Raw genomic sequence first — 14,882 nt, forward strand, 5'->3', positions numbered from 1 at the left:
TTTCTGGAGGATTTTCTCTCATCATCTGGCGAGGCTCCTCTTCAGGTTGGGATGAGAGTCGACAGCGGCTTGGCTCAACACGATGCCTCTTCGAAATCCTGGAAGTTTTGAGCACCAGAGCTTTCAGCGGGACGAACCTAAAATCCAGGCTGGGTCGCAGTTCAACATCGGCGGCCTGACTCTCGTCAGCGAGTCAGTCCACTTATGGAGCTTTTTCCGAAAGTTGCTATAAGCTTCTCCAAACTTCTGTAACTTCTTCCTGAAGTTCCTCGTGAGGATTCAGTGTCCAAAACACAACTCCAAGGGTCTAGAAGCTCTGAGATGGTCCTTAGAAGTTTGGGACTCCAAGTCCCACAGTGCACCTGGCCAAACCCCTAAAGGTCTACTGGACACACTCCAGGCTGGGGGCCTCTTGAGGGAGATGGTGCAGGGCAGCTCTGTTAACATGTTGCTTTCAGGGAGTCCACTCCATAATCCTTTTCGAAGCAAGGCAAAGTCCTCAAGACTGAAGTTCCAAGTGTGCAGCAGGCGCAGTCCTTCAAAGTGCAAGCCTACAGGGTTCCAGCAGTGCAGTCCTTCTTTTAGTGTCAGGCAGCAGCTCTGAGTTTCTATGCAGCTCCCACATATTTCACTAATGATCTGGGGTGAAAAGCAGGGGGGGCACCCCTGTCCAATGAGGTGCAGCGTGCCACTCAAAAGCATGACCTCTTTCTCCAAAGTGTGACATATTCGTGTCCTACAAGGCACACCTCTTCCTTTTCCTTACTGTCCTGCTCTCTTTGAATCCCAGTTTGATTTACTCAGCCCCCTTCCTGGTCTGTTCTCGTCAGCTGCAGAGCGTTCCCTGTCAGATAACTTATATCTCTATGAAAGCCACTTATTACCTCATCAAAGTATTTTTGGCTCAGCCTGTTAAGGGCTGACCAATCAGGAGATGAGGCTAGAAAGCTGTATTTTAGCTCAAAGAAAAGAAAGTCATACAACCTATTTTCTGTATTAGTTGTGATAGTTAGTTGTTGGATTTATAATTATCAATGTTAAGTTCTTGAAATCTTATTTTAGGTCACTCATATCAGTAGTTAAACTGTTTTACATTATTTCAATGTTAGCCTATGGAGCTAAAATGCTACAATGAGTTAAAACAAAATATAATGTCCCTGCTTGTAGTTACATGCAACATCGCCCCTGTGGCACCTAGGGGAGACTTTAGGGCAGACTTGTTTGTACAACTAAGGTACATTACCACTTTGGAAGTACCTTTCATTCCAAAGTTGAATTTGCATATACTCCACTTTTACAGACAGTCTACAAAGCAGAGCTGCCATTAAAAATGACAGCAGGCAACACAGCAGTGCACCATCCAGTGTAGAAATTCTACTGGGCCTTTAAACCGCCCGCCCTATTATATACTAGGGATTTATAGGTAGTTTGAATCCCCCCTTGCCTTATTATATACTAGAGACATACAGGAGGCTGTCATTGCCAATTGTAATTATACCCAATTACCATATATAATTAGAGCACTGACCCTGTGCCTGTTTAGCAGATCCTAGAGCACAATCAAAGTCGGACCTCTAGCACCTGGTAGTCCAAATGGGGGCGAAAAGTAGGGGGACACTGCAAACGGGTGCTGATTCCTCACAATGCAGAATTTCAAAAGAATGGGCCTTCGTGTTGCGCTTGCATTGTGTTGACCTGGTCTGACTAGGGAGGCATTGCTGTGATTCTTTGCTCCTTGAGATGCTTGTGAGTGATCTACACCTGTATGAACCACTTGTATAATTTCATCTAATTAAGTTGTTGTAATCAGAATTTTGATAAAAATGTGTCTGCTTAGCTGTCAGGCTTGTAATATATTTTAGGTAGCACAGTAGACGTTTGCCAGCTGCAGGCTGCCATTATGGGCTTACTTGTCATTCAAAATGAAATGTAATAGCTCAACATTCAGAGCCTCTCCCACAGAAAAGCAGGTGCAATTTGTCTGAGTGGTTTAGTATTCTTGTAAGACCGAGAAACTCATTTCAGAATTACATGTAGGACCACATGTCTTAAAAGTTACTAACAGCTTGAGTGTTCTGGCTCTGTAGTCCAATATATGGCTTTAGATAGCCTTTTGTGCAGCTGTTGTTCAATTCTGACTGTACTAATGCCTTCAATATGAATAAAATGATTGTTTTGTGCAAATTTATCTCTGATGTTTTTGACTTTTTTTACTGTTTTTGACTTTTTTCAATATCCGTAATATATCCTGCTTGTGTTTTCAGTATTATAAATGGTAATTAAAAATTGGGTGAATGCATTCTCATCATCTAGAAGACTATATGGCCTCTCCTCCACAGGTGGAAGAATACATGCCTTACTGTGGGATGCTTGCCTGCCTGGCATTGATCTCACTGCCTTCAGAGTTGCCACTAGTGATGCAGATGTTTTGTAGGCAGAATTGCTTGCTGAGTGGGTGCCAAGTTGTTTTGGTCGCACTCGATAAAGCAGGATTTATTTATTTATTTTCTACAAAAAAACAGTGTCCCTGAATTGCATGGCAGTTTCTCCTTGCATATTTGGTCAGTTTTTATTTATTTTTGACTGTCATCCTACCGTATGTAGAGTGGGGCGAGCACCACTACATACTAGTGGCCCATTGGTGGACAGGCCACCAGTTAAGGGTTTCTACTGGGAAGCCAGGTCGAGCCGCTCCAGTAGAAACTTTGTGATTCCTGCATATCTGAATTGGGCTGAGGAGCTGCGTCTCTGGCAGAGTGTGTGAATGACATATTTATAGTTTTTCACCCGCTCTGTCAAACTCTAAATGAGTTCCATAGCTTCATGTTTCAGCTACTTTTCACATGTTTGGAAGGTCATTATACATCAATAAGATTGGCATTCTTGCTAGTTTTTTATTATATGTTTAACCCCTTCGATGCTGGTGACAAAGCCAGCTCGTCATGGGCGTTACCTGCGCTACGCGGATGACGAGCTGGCTTTGTCACGTTACCCGCGATTTTCAAATTTCAGCGCACAGCGGGAAAACCCGCTAGCGCGCATGCGGTTAAACATTATATTGCAAAGGAGTTTTGCACATTGTACGTACATTGATCTTAACAGTATTAGTATGTACATGCATACATACATGGGTATAAACACTTAGTGCCAGTTGATGGTATGAGATCCAAAATATAATCTACTACTAAAAGCTGCTCTTTTAGATGAATGGTACAATCATGACCAAGTACATACACTATTTTTTTGTGTCTCTGTCTGGTTGAAAACCTGCAGTAAAAGTAGAATTTATGGCTCAGCAAGCAGATGCTTGAAGCATACGCTGATATGGTTATTGCTGCCGTGGCGATGTGTCGCCTATGAAGCATGCGAGTACATTATAAAAAAACGAATGCTGGCTCCATTTTCTAATTTTTATATTAGGCTAAAGTGATAATTGAGAGGTCTGAAAAGGAAGGAATAGTCATATGGCGAAATATTGGAAGGCAAATATGGACTCCCATAGCAGAACACGACTGGTCTTCAACTATTTGTTCTGTGTGAAGTTGAGCTAGAAGGAAAAGCAGTGAGGCTACACCCCAAAGTGTATAGAGAAGCAGGATTGCTCATGGTGTCTTGTGCAGGCACTTAACACTAGGGAAGGAAATTAGTTTGAAAAGATAGCTGGGTGATAATAGGTTTGTCCAAAAATGTAGAACTGTGAGGTTTAGCGAGATGGCTGTAAGCTGTGATATGAAAGACAAAGACAGTGTCTAGTTCTTTTTTCATGGGTCGATTGTTGGCTTTGTGAGTGCAATTTGATGCTGAGAAATCAACATGGTTAGCTACAAAGTTTCTTGTATATGTGATAGATTACAATAATTATAATTGGCCACATAAGTTACAGTCATATAGGAAATGTGAAAATGAGCTCACATATTGCTTACAATAAATGGATTAAATTACAATAGATGCGTGCTCCTGGTAGAAAAAGACACCTATTTTGCATCACTTATCAAATTATGCCAAAAACCAAGTAACACCTTCATTTAAAATGTTATCTTTAAGGAAAAGGAAATGAAACTTGCACAGTAATTTAATTATTTATTCTTTTTTATTTTGTAGTTATTAACAGGAAGTACTGCTGTCCAAAGATCTACTTTAATCATCGCTGCTTCTCTGGACCTTATCTAAACAAAGGAAGAATTGCAGAGCTGCCTAGATCTGTGGGGCCAGGGAACTGTGTGCTTGTTCTGAAAGAGGTAACTCACACATCATAGCATCCATGTTGAGGCATGCGCAGTGCAAATGTGTCATCTGTTGATGAGCCCTAAAGTGTTTTTGCACTTTGCTGCTTGCTCATTGACACTGCTACGCCTTTGTTTTTCCCCACCTGTTTCACAGAAAATGACATTAGTTGTGTGCAGTACATTTGTAACATAACCTTTTCTATTCAGTGGTTGGCCAGATTCGGGCCTCATTTTTTTCAGTCAAATTGATGTTCAGCAGTCCAACTTTTCAAATGAAACTGCAGTTTTCTGGAGTTTGTCTCTGTATAGTAAAAGGGGCTTGGTCATTAGATTACTATAGCCTTATAGCCTGCCGTAGCGTGCTATATCTGCTATTAAAGGCCCGCTGCACTGTTTAAGGCCCGAGCCGAAGGCGAGGGCCTTTAACAAAGCAGAGGGACTTTAAAAGCTGGTATAGCCTTGCTACGAAGGGCTATAAGGCTATTAGAACATTCTGCCAAAGCTGTGAACAAAGATAAATTGGAATGTTGGAGCTCCGGGCTTATACCAGCCATTATAAGCTCTGAGCTACTCCATTGTTTGCAATGGAGCTACCAAAATTCCAATGTTCTAATTAAGATTATCTTTGTGATTAACAACATTTTTACATTCTACCTGGACCTATGGTGACCTTGTTCTTGCCTCAGCACTGGCTGGCAGATATGCTGGGTGTGCCAAAGTCTGTTTCTGGGATTGATGTCATGGGGGTTGGCATGCCTATTGCAACTGTCTCTATTGAATGAAAAGTACTGTAGTTCAAAGAGGAGAGTTGTTTTGGTTAAATTTTGGAAAAGCGTCCTTGAGGAATGTAGCCAGGGCAGTGGTGACTCGTTTATAAAAAAAAATGGGGAGTACCCTAAGTTGGTTGGAGAACTTAGGGTGGATACCTGGGGCACAACAGCAGACCTGTCCGTAGGAGTTGTGTGCATCACATTGCAGAGGATTAGTAAAATACCTCTTTCATCTTGTGTTCTGTGGGCCAAGAGGAAAGGGATGCTCTTGAGCAGCTCAGTGTTAAGGGCAGGTATGTTACTCTTCTCGTTTGCAATGATGAAGACTGCTCATTCATTCTGTGAATTATGAAGGTGATTGGTTTGACTCTTTCACCAGTGTCTGCTATCTATTATTGATTTCTCTTCTCTTGGTGACATTTCTGGTAGTCATAACATCAAGGGAATCCAAACACCTTCACTCTTTCCCCAACATCATTGGGGAGCCACCATAGCAGAGGGAGAGGGGGAGGGAAGGTTGGAGACATACGTAGATGCACTTGATGCGCGTGACTTTATATTAAAACAAGAATGGTAACTCTAGTGAGGCACAACATGGGTGCAGATGTTTTGAATCAAGGAATTCAAATTATGAATGATCTCGGGTATGTATAGAAGCAAATGGTGAAATGCTCTGGAGTCAAAATAAAGAAAACAAATCTGATATTCTTTCCATAGACACAAGATGCTTTTTAATAATTTAGATTGCCTTAATGTTGTTGAAAACTATGTTAACTTTTGAAAAATTGACTTAAGAATAAGTGTCAGGTACCACCTTTTGAGGAAGACTAATATTATGAAGGTTTGGGAAACATGGATGAAAACGCATAAGATGTTATTGACTACTGTGATTGTGTCTCAAGTATTAGCCAATATCAGTAATGTATGATGTGTACTAAAGGCAGAGATAAGAGTGAAGAGTTTGTTGTAGGAGCAAATGGTGGAGGTAGTAGTGGTTTAGATGAGAATTTGTCTCACAAGTAAAAGATGGGAGCCTTTGGTGATATATCTCAACGTCAAATATAAGAATGAAGTGTTTGTAGGACCAAAGGTTGGAGTTAGTAGTGGTGTAAAGGAGAGTGTGGTGACTGGCAGACACCACATGCAAACTTGGCTTGTTTTGGGTCCAAGAAAAGCACAAGCTGAGCCAGATCAAGCATCTGGCTCACGCCTGTCTTCAGCTTTGAGTAGCTGACCAAAGTACCTATAATTTGTTTGTACAACATTTCTAATATGGATATATGATAAACCACTTCTAACTATGTTCTCTAATGGAGTGGTTACAATCTCACACCTAAACTGTGACAGTATTAGCTGCACGGTTGCACACATAGCTGTTTGGTTATGTCACTGGTAAGATAAATGTGCCAATGGATTTCTTGTGATGTTTTGTGGTACCATTTTGTAATGAGGAAGCCAGTGACACTGAGTGTGAAGTGTCTTTGTGTGTGATTCTGGCATGGAATCAAAAGATTTTTAATTGTAGCCCACATGGTTGTGGAAGATGATGACTAGCTGCAAGAATATCAAAGGGGTACTATTTTGGATTTAGTGATGCACCGGTGTTATAAGGAGTTGGACGTCTGAGTGGAAACTGTGTGGCAAATTGTAGTGTGGCCATGGACCCTTTTTCTTTTTCACTTTTGTAATTAACATCACAATATGTTTATCCACATTCTCTGTTATATCTTTTTTCTTTTTCCTCACTTTATGGGGTTTGCTTTTTTTCAGTTTTTAATAGTTTACTTTCCTGATGCTCTACAATACTTCTATCATCTTTATTACCCTGCCTCAATGATTCCTTGTACCTTTGAATGCTTTTGTCAGTTCATCCAGCTCTCTAAAATAATATCTTCGCTTGCTTTCATTTTTACCAGGCATAAAAGTGAAAAGTTGTAAGCCTACTACCTATATTTTCACCAACATTTCCACTGTACATTTCTTTCAGGGTCACTTTATCCTACTGCCACCATGACAAAATCCAGTCTCATTGCTCCTTTTTTGATTCCTTCATTTTCTAATGACTCACATTGGCTCTAAGAGGATTTTTTGCTAGCATAATCTTATAATGCTCTGACTTGCATGCCTATTATTGTTTGCTTGATCTTTTCTTGGCTACGTCGTGCTGTAAAATCCCACTGTGAATGAGCATTTAATGCCATGCTGTTTTGCCCCGTTTAATTAATCATACTGAATGGAATTAAGCCCCTAATCTTCTTCAGCTCTCAGAAACAGATTTGTTGTACAAATAATGAGTGATTTTCTCCCTCTCTTTCTGCTTTGCATCCACCCTCTCCTCCCCCGCTGCCGATGCAGGTCCTGTCTTTGCTAATCAACGCTGCCTACAAACCAAGCCGTGTCCTACGAGAATTACAGCTGGATGAGGAAGAGTCTTGGCTGGGACATGGGGAGGTCCTCAAAGCAAAGTACTTGTTTAATTAATTTCACCTGTCAAAGGATTATATTTTCATTTGTTGTGCAATGTTTGGGGCTGAATAAATTGTCGGTGCTTTTGTGCTAACACCTGCTTAAAATCCATGTTATACAGAGTGTCATTCAGTCCATGCTATAGAGAGTGTCATTCAGTCCATGCTATACAGAGTGTCATTCAGTCCATGCTATAGAGAGTGTCATTCAGTCCATGCTATAGAGAGTGTCATTCAGTCCATGCTATAGAGAGTGTCATTCAGTCCATGCTATAGAGAGTGTCATTCAGTCCATGCTATACAGAGTGTCATTCAGTCCATGCTATAGAGTGTCATTCAGTCCATGCTATAGAGAGTGTCATTCAGTTCATGCTATACAGAGTGTCATTCAGTCCATGCTATACAGAGTGTCATTCAGTCCATGCTATACGGAGTGTCATTCAGTCCATGCTATACAGAGTGTCATTCAGTCCTTACTATAGAGAGTGTCATTCAGTCCATGCTATAGAGAGTGTCATTCAGTCCATGCTATACGGAGTGTCATTCAGTCCATGCTATACAGTGTGTCATTCAGTCCATGCTATACAGAGTGTCATTCAGTCCTTACTATAGAGAGTGTCATTCAGTCCATACTATAGAGAGTGTCATTCAGTCCATGCTATACAGAGTGTCATTCAGTCCATGCTATAGAGTGTCATTCAGTCCATGCTATACAGAGTGTCATTCAATCCATGCTATAGAGAGTGTCATTCAGTCCATGCTATACAGTGTCATTCAGTCCATGCTATACAGAGTGTCATTCAATCCATGCTATACAGGGTCATTCAGTCCATGCTATACAGTGTCATTCGCTATAAATGTGAAAATTAGCCACAGGTTAAAAGTTAGAAGTCTCTGTTCAGTCTATCTTTTGAACTTTCAGCTAAACTCTATTCATATATGTAGGAAAATGGCTCTGCATATACTATACCAATGTAAAGTATAGTGTGCACAGAGTCCAGTGGATCCCCTGAGCTATAGGTGAGGCAAAAGTAGATAATACCTTACTCTCTTTTGTGGTAGTGTGGTTGGGCAGTCAGGCTTATTGGGGAGCAGTCTTAAGCATTTGTTGTACACTCTCAGGCAAGAAATGATGTCACACACTCACAAAGACTCAATCCAGTACATTTGTTTGTAGAAAATGGTGTTTCTTATTATTTGTATTACTAGAACCAAGACTTACTTAGTAGCAGGTAAGTGATTTATATACAATAATACTTTGCAAAATATGGTGTATACTTTTTGTAGAATCATACAAGTTACTTTTGCATTATAGAAAATGTGTTGTAAACTCTTTAGAATACTTATAATTACTTTAGATTACTTTCTAGTTACCTTTTAGTTACTTTTCTAGCTTAGAGCAAAACAGCCTACTAACATTTTAGGCATTGCAGTACATCAGTAAGCAGGTTAACTCATTTGAAGACACTAAGTTACTTTGTTGCAGTACAAAACAGGGTTAACACTATTTTCAGAGAAAACCCCTCCATGCAATCCTATGGAGGAAAAAGCAGTGTTAAGTTTGCAGGTAAGTAAACGGTTTTGGTAACTGAGTTTTGGGGATGGAACCCAGGGTTCCCAAGGTTCAGGTAAGAACTCCAGGTGCACCACCAGTGACATTAGGGTGGCCAGGTGCAGAGTGCAGAATGCCAAGGTTAGCCAGTGGGGCAAAGGGCACCTTGGTTGGTAGCTGCTTGCGGACAGACAAGCTCCTAGGGTTAAGGGGAGAGTAAAGGGGGGCCAAAGTTAGCACCTAGACTACTCCACCAGCAGCACAGGTGCGGGCGGGTGTAGGGTGCTTAGACTGTGTCGGGAGCCCAATGTAATCCTAAGGGGGGTGTCGGCTGCAGTTTTGGTCTAGGAAGTCTTCTGGGAGGAACCAACAGCAGGGCAGGCAAGTAGGGATGTCCCTCGGCATCAGGACACTTCGGAATCTGGTCACCAAGATGCTGGGTCAGAGACTACAGGGACTCCTTTGGACATTGGGTTTCTCCTTACCGTTAAGGTTGCAGTCGAGGGGGTCATCGTGAATAGGCTGCAGGCATCAGCACTGTACCTTGTAGGTGAGATACCTTGATGGTTTGGAGGTCAGGATTGCTGAGGAAACACTTCAGGACTGCTGGACACTTGGACAGGGGGTCATGGACAGTGGGCAGAGGTAAGTCTTGGAGCAGGGTTTCTTGGGTTCGGAGGGTCTTGATCTTCTTTGGTGGACAGGACCACTATCCTCTGGAGTCTTGAGTCTTTGATGAAGAAGGGATCGGTCCTCACCAAGTCGGGAGATTGCTGACTCTTTTTGGAGCTGTCATTTTCTTTGCAGAGGGATTCGGAACTGCAGGCAAGTCAGAAGGGCTGGGGCCAAGTCAGTTGGGCCTGGAGTCTTCACTGTTGTGACTTTTTGGGATTCCAGTCTTCTTAGGTCATCAATACTGAAATCCTGGTTTCAGGGCTGCCCCCTAAATACTGTATTTAGGGGGCGTTTTAGGAGTCTTGCGGTAGTAGCCAATGGGATACTGTACTTAGGGTGACTACACCCTTAGTGTGCTCACCCCACGTCGGGTAGTGGGCACAATCCTTGACCATGATTGGAGGGCGCCTACCATCTGCAAATTGATGGGCACTGAAGAGTGGGCTTCACCTCGCCGCCCCCACCTGAGGGGTGGGGTTAGCAGAGAGGGCACATCTTCTAAGCTGTCCGGATTTTTTCCTACCTGGCTTCCCGCCGAAAAGGGGGTGAGCCAGCAAGGGGGACTGCTCCTGATAGCATGGAGTGGGTTGGTTTGGTTCATGGGTGCCCTATAGAAGGGACCCTGAGTGCATGGAATAATAAATCTGGCCCTGGACTCAGTGCAGGGTTATTTTTCTGAGATGTTTGATACCAAACATCCCAGGATTCAGTAAAGCCATTATGGTGCTAGTAAACTTGTAATGACCAGTTTCTAGACCGTATACTCAGGATGGCTTTGCTGGGCACTTATAATATCTAAAAATGGCCTTAGATATAAGAGGGCCCTGCCTGCTCATGCAGATAGGTCCTCGCATGAGGTATAGGGCATCCTGCCCTAAGGGCGACTTACCTAGGGATCATGCAGTGCTAAGCAGACATGACACACAGGAATGTGTGCCATCTAACAAAAAGTAAGTGGGCAACCATGCAGAAAAGGCTCTTTCCTACAATGGTAAATACTTTATATTTGTGCATTCCCTCTTGATGACTAGTGGTGGAGGTGTACTTTACACAGCGCAGAATCGAAAATAATTTTAGTTGTAGTGTACTTGGAGAAAGAATCATAAAGTGTGTGATGCATAAACATCTGTGCCTGCATTATGTCCGAGGGAAATATTTAATTCTGATGAATGCTTTTAACTGCAGACTCCTCGCTTGTAGAATAGATCTGGGAGCCAGACTCGAAAATATTATAGCAGTGCTCTAATGCACCCACTGTTGTAGTGTTGTTTCGCTGTAACTCTGTACCACAACAAAAGTGATGGAGCAGAGCAATATGTAAGCACCACCCCTGTGTGCTTACATCAGTTCCTTTCTTTCCATGCCTTTCACCGCGGATCCAGACCTCAGTCCACACTTTGACGGTTTTCCAGCCATTTCAAAATATACCTGAAGCTGTGTGTCAGGGACAATGTCTTCTAAGAAAATTATAGGATTCATTCAAGTTTTGTTGCATGACGTGTCCTTGGTGCTTAGGTGCCATTAATTGCTCAACGTTATGCCATAAGTCTACTCCCATGCACTCGAAGGTAAACCGGCAGCAGGATGCAAAACTCTACTTTGCTGAACATAAGAAGAGGTAGCAGTTAAAATATAAATCTGATAGAGACTACTAGCCGCAGATTCCTTAACGTAGAATTATCCCCAGGCGTGAGACTGGATCCTGAAAATTTTCTTTGCCACAGCATCTCTGCGCTGGTGGGCAGTACCACTTGACTCCGCCCTGGCGTCGTCCGCGGGCGTGACATCAGCAAGGTCACATAAGCCCCACCCCAGCGCGCTGACATCAGTTTTTCTCTTTTCCGCGTGCAACGCGGATCCATATCGTGTCCTGACCTTTTTTTAGGCCTTCTTTCACGCTTTTATGTTGAGGAACAATGTGTGAATGCCTTCGGGCTTCAAGACGTGCACTTCTTGTGCGCGTCCCATGACGGCGACGGACCCTCACCCTATCTGTATGTGGTGTTTGGGCGAGCACCATGACTCTATGCACTGCAGCGCTTGTCAGCACCTCAATCCGAAGTCCCAGCGGGAGCGCCGGATGAAATTGCTGTCGCCCTGCTTGTCCAGGTCGGTCTCGTCACAGCGCCCGTCCCCTAGAGCCAAGTCTGGTGGTGCAGTGGACAAATGCATACACTGCAGGGGCCTGTGTTCGACCTCATGGTCACAGGTTCTAATCCTGGCGGGTCCACTCAGCCTTTCATCCATCTGGGGTCGATAAAATGAGTACCATTGAGTTGGGTAAAAATATGCTCCTGTTATTCAGCGCTTTGAGATTTTCGGATGATATGTGCGCTATACAAAAGTACATGTTAAGTTATGTTACCTCGGAATCCAGGAGCCGCCGATTCCGACTGCGGCATCGCCCTTCGCCATGGCCCCAAGGCTGTCGCTCGCCCACTGGTAGGTCCTGCAGCTTGTCTCCGAGGCCGTGTCCTCGTTTTGCAGAGGGAGCGGGTTCCCCTTGGGACGTGTGCCCTCGCGCTTCGCCACCCTACCCACAGTTTCCTGGCGTCGGGGCGACTAAGGCCCAAATGGAAGCCTATTCTATGGCTCTGCAGGCTTCTTTGGCCCCCCCTACTGTTCCTGAGATGTCCGCAGATCCCTTGCCTTGCGCGGGGCCGTCCGCGGAGTCGCCGGCGGCTTCTACTCTGAAGCCGACGAATTCGACTTCAGGTTGTGGGGGTGTTGTGTCGTCGAGGTGCGGGGTTCCCCTCTTCGACCCACGGTGTCCCTGTCTCGCCGTAAATCCTTACGGGGTTCCCTGTGGCAGCGCAGGAAATCACCGGGACTCAGGGCTCGTCCTCAAGTACCCCTCGGTCCTCTGGGCAGGTGGCTGCCTTGCCAGAGGCCGGGCTGGCGCCAAAGGTGCCGCGGGTGGAAGCTGGGGCCTGAGACGCCTTCCTGAGTCCCTCTCGGTCCTATACGCAGGTGGCTGCCTCGTGTGAGGTCGATCCAGTGGCTTTTCAGTGCCGTTCCTTAGCCTACCCAGCTCCGACCCCGCCCCATTCTCCTAGGGAGCACGTGGTGGTGGAGGTTAACTCGGCCCCCCCGATGGCCACTCTGACGCCCATTGACGTTGCACCAGCACCTGTTAGCCGGCGTCGGGTCCTCGACTCGACTCCAGAGGTTCCTTCCTCTCTGGAGGATTGTCATCTCCTGGTCTCTTCTTCTCCGGAGATGGGACGCAGCGTCATTGCTTTTTCACCGGCGTCTTCCAGGGAGGGCTCCTTGCCGTCCCTCGGCCTTGACCCTCGGACCCTCTCTTCTGCAGCTCGCTGTTGGTTGCTACGCCAGCTTCTCCACCTTCCCCAGAGGCCCCTCAGGCCCGCCACTTGTCCGAGGATCCTCCACTATTCAGGGGCTGGCTATTTATTCCTCCAGCTGGACTTTGGGACGGACAGCTGTAAACTACAAAGTTTACAGCTGTCACCAACGGAGGACTTGCTTTCTCCCCTGTGCAAATCATTCAAAAGGGCTACACCATGCCCTTCCTAGCCTCCCTGCCCGTTCCCCCAGCTCCCCTTCAGCCCCAATCCACATAGGAACAACTCTTTAGTTACCCATTCTGCAATCTTGCTGCAAGAAGTCAGCCTTCTGCTGCCAAGTATGCTATTAAGTGAATGCCTTGTTTGGAGAGTAGTTATATTCATGCTCTTTATGTGCAGTAGACGAATGTAGGGCTCAGGCCTATACTTGACCTCTTACCTCTACATACCTTTCTTAGAAATGATAAACTCCTAATGCTTATGCAAATTTTGCGGTCCCAATGGCATTATCCACAGTTCACTATAGGGTCAGAACACTTCCAATGTGCCATGCACATCTCCATTATTATATCAGCAATTTGATTGTTGACAAAAGTGATGGCAGTGCTCGCCCACCTTTGGAGGTGTGGAATGCAAGTGCTCCTGTACCTCAATGACTGGCTGCTTAAGGTGGACTAGTCGCACTCAGCCGTAGACCACATCCGGAAGATGGCTGAACTCCTGACGTCTTTGGGGTTCCTTATCAATCAGCTGAAATCTCACCTTGCCCAAACACAGAAAATTCCCTTCATTGGGTGTGTCCTAGACACAGTGGCTTTCATGCATTTTTCACTGCTCCAGTGAGTTAATAACATTCAGGATATGATCCTGATATTTCGGGTTCAATCCTTGTTCTCGGTGAGGATGCTCTGAGGCTTCTTGAACTGTGCTAGCCTCATACATCCTCCTGGTCCCAAAGGCCAGATGGCATGTGTGGGTTCTACAATGGAATTTCAGGTTTCATTGGTTCCAGCATCAGGGCTGCTACTTTGACTCCATCCAAATCTCATAGGAGAATAGCTCAGGTTATTATTCTGTGGAGGCAGACCAACACTAACCTGACCTGTGACAGACCTTCTCATTTCTCCATCCAGACTTCACAGTTTTGGCACTTGCGTCTCTGCTAGGTTCCGTGGGAGTCACCTGGTAGAGCTGGAGAACAAAGGCATCTGCTTACTAGCAAATAGCCTGCTCCTTTCAGTCTTCCAAAGCTTTGAGTGACCCTGAAAGACTTCCTCCCATCCTTTTAGAGGAGACTGGAGCAGGTCCTCATTGGCAACACAACCGCCATGAGGCAGTGCAAAAAGCCGGATGTGGGTGGGATGGGCGGAAATAGAAACTAGGAGGCTTGATCGGTTTATCAATAGTTGTGGTTTATTGCGGGAACAGTAAAAACAAGCATTTGCAATGCAATATGTCTCGCATTTGCGAGAGTTTAACCTATTGGCATTGTAATTGACAATGCCTTTTATTTATGTTTTAAAAAACAACACATAAATAAAAGGCAGTGCCATTTACAATGCCAGTGGCTCAAACTCTAACAACTGCGAGGCCTATTGCATTGCAAATGCTTGTTGTAATTATCAGGTGAAGCAACTGGTTGCCATAAAAATAGTATATTGCCTTCCCGTTTACTTATTTTCGTGATTTTGCTCTGTTTTCACTCAATACAAATATACAAGTGGATTTAACATATGATATTTGTATTCAATGAACATAGTTCACTACTTTTAAGTGATGAAATAAACACAAAGCATTGTCCTTTGGTGATAAGGTGGAACCAGAAGGAAAGTGTCATTCAGTGGATGATTTGCACAATATGTCAACAGGAATCCAGAGCTCAAAAC

General features: G+C 44.4%; 1 protein-coding gene across 1 annotated transcript in view; it reads left to right on the forward strand.

Annotated features, from left to right (window-relative positions):
- Positions 1-14,882, forward strand: part of SFMBT1 (Scm like with four mbt domains 1) — a 433,177-nt gene that overhangs the window by 390,570 nt on the left and 27,725 nt on the right. The window contains exons 16-17 of the mRNA XM_086939186.1: positions 4,102-4,238; positions 7,352-7,461. Of these exons, the coding sequence (XP_086795312.1) occupies positions 4,102-4,238; positions 7,352-7,461 (247 nt within the window). The remainder of the gene's footprint in view (positions 1-4,101; positions 4,239-7,351; positions 7,462-14,882) is intronic.

This window comes from Lissotriton vulgaris, chromosome 9 (assembly GCF_964263255.1).
Source record: "Lissotriton vulgaris chromosome 9, aLisVul1.2, whole genome shotgun sequence".
NCBI classification, from domain to species: Eukaryota; Metazoa; Chordata; class Amphibia; order Caudata; family Salamandridae; genus Lissotriton; species Lissotriton vulgaris.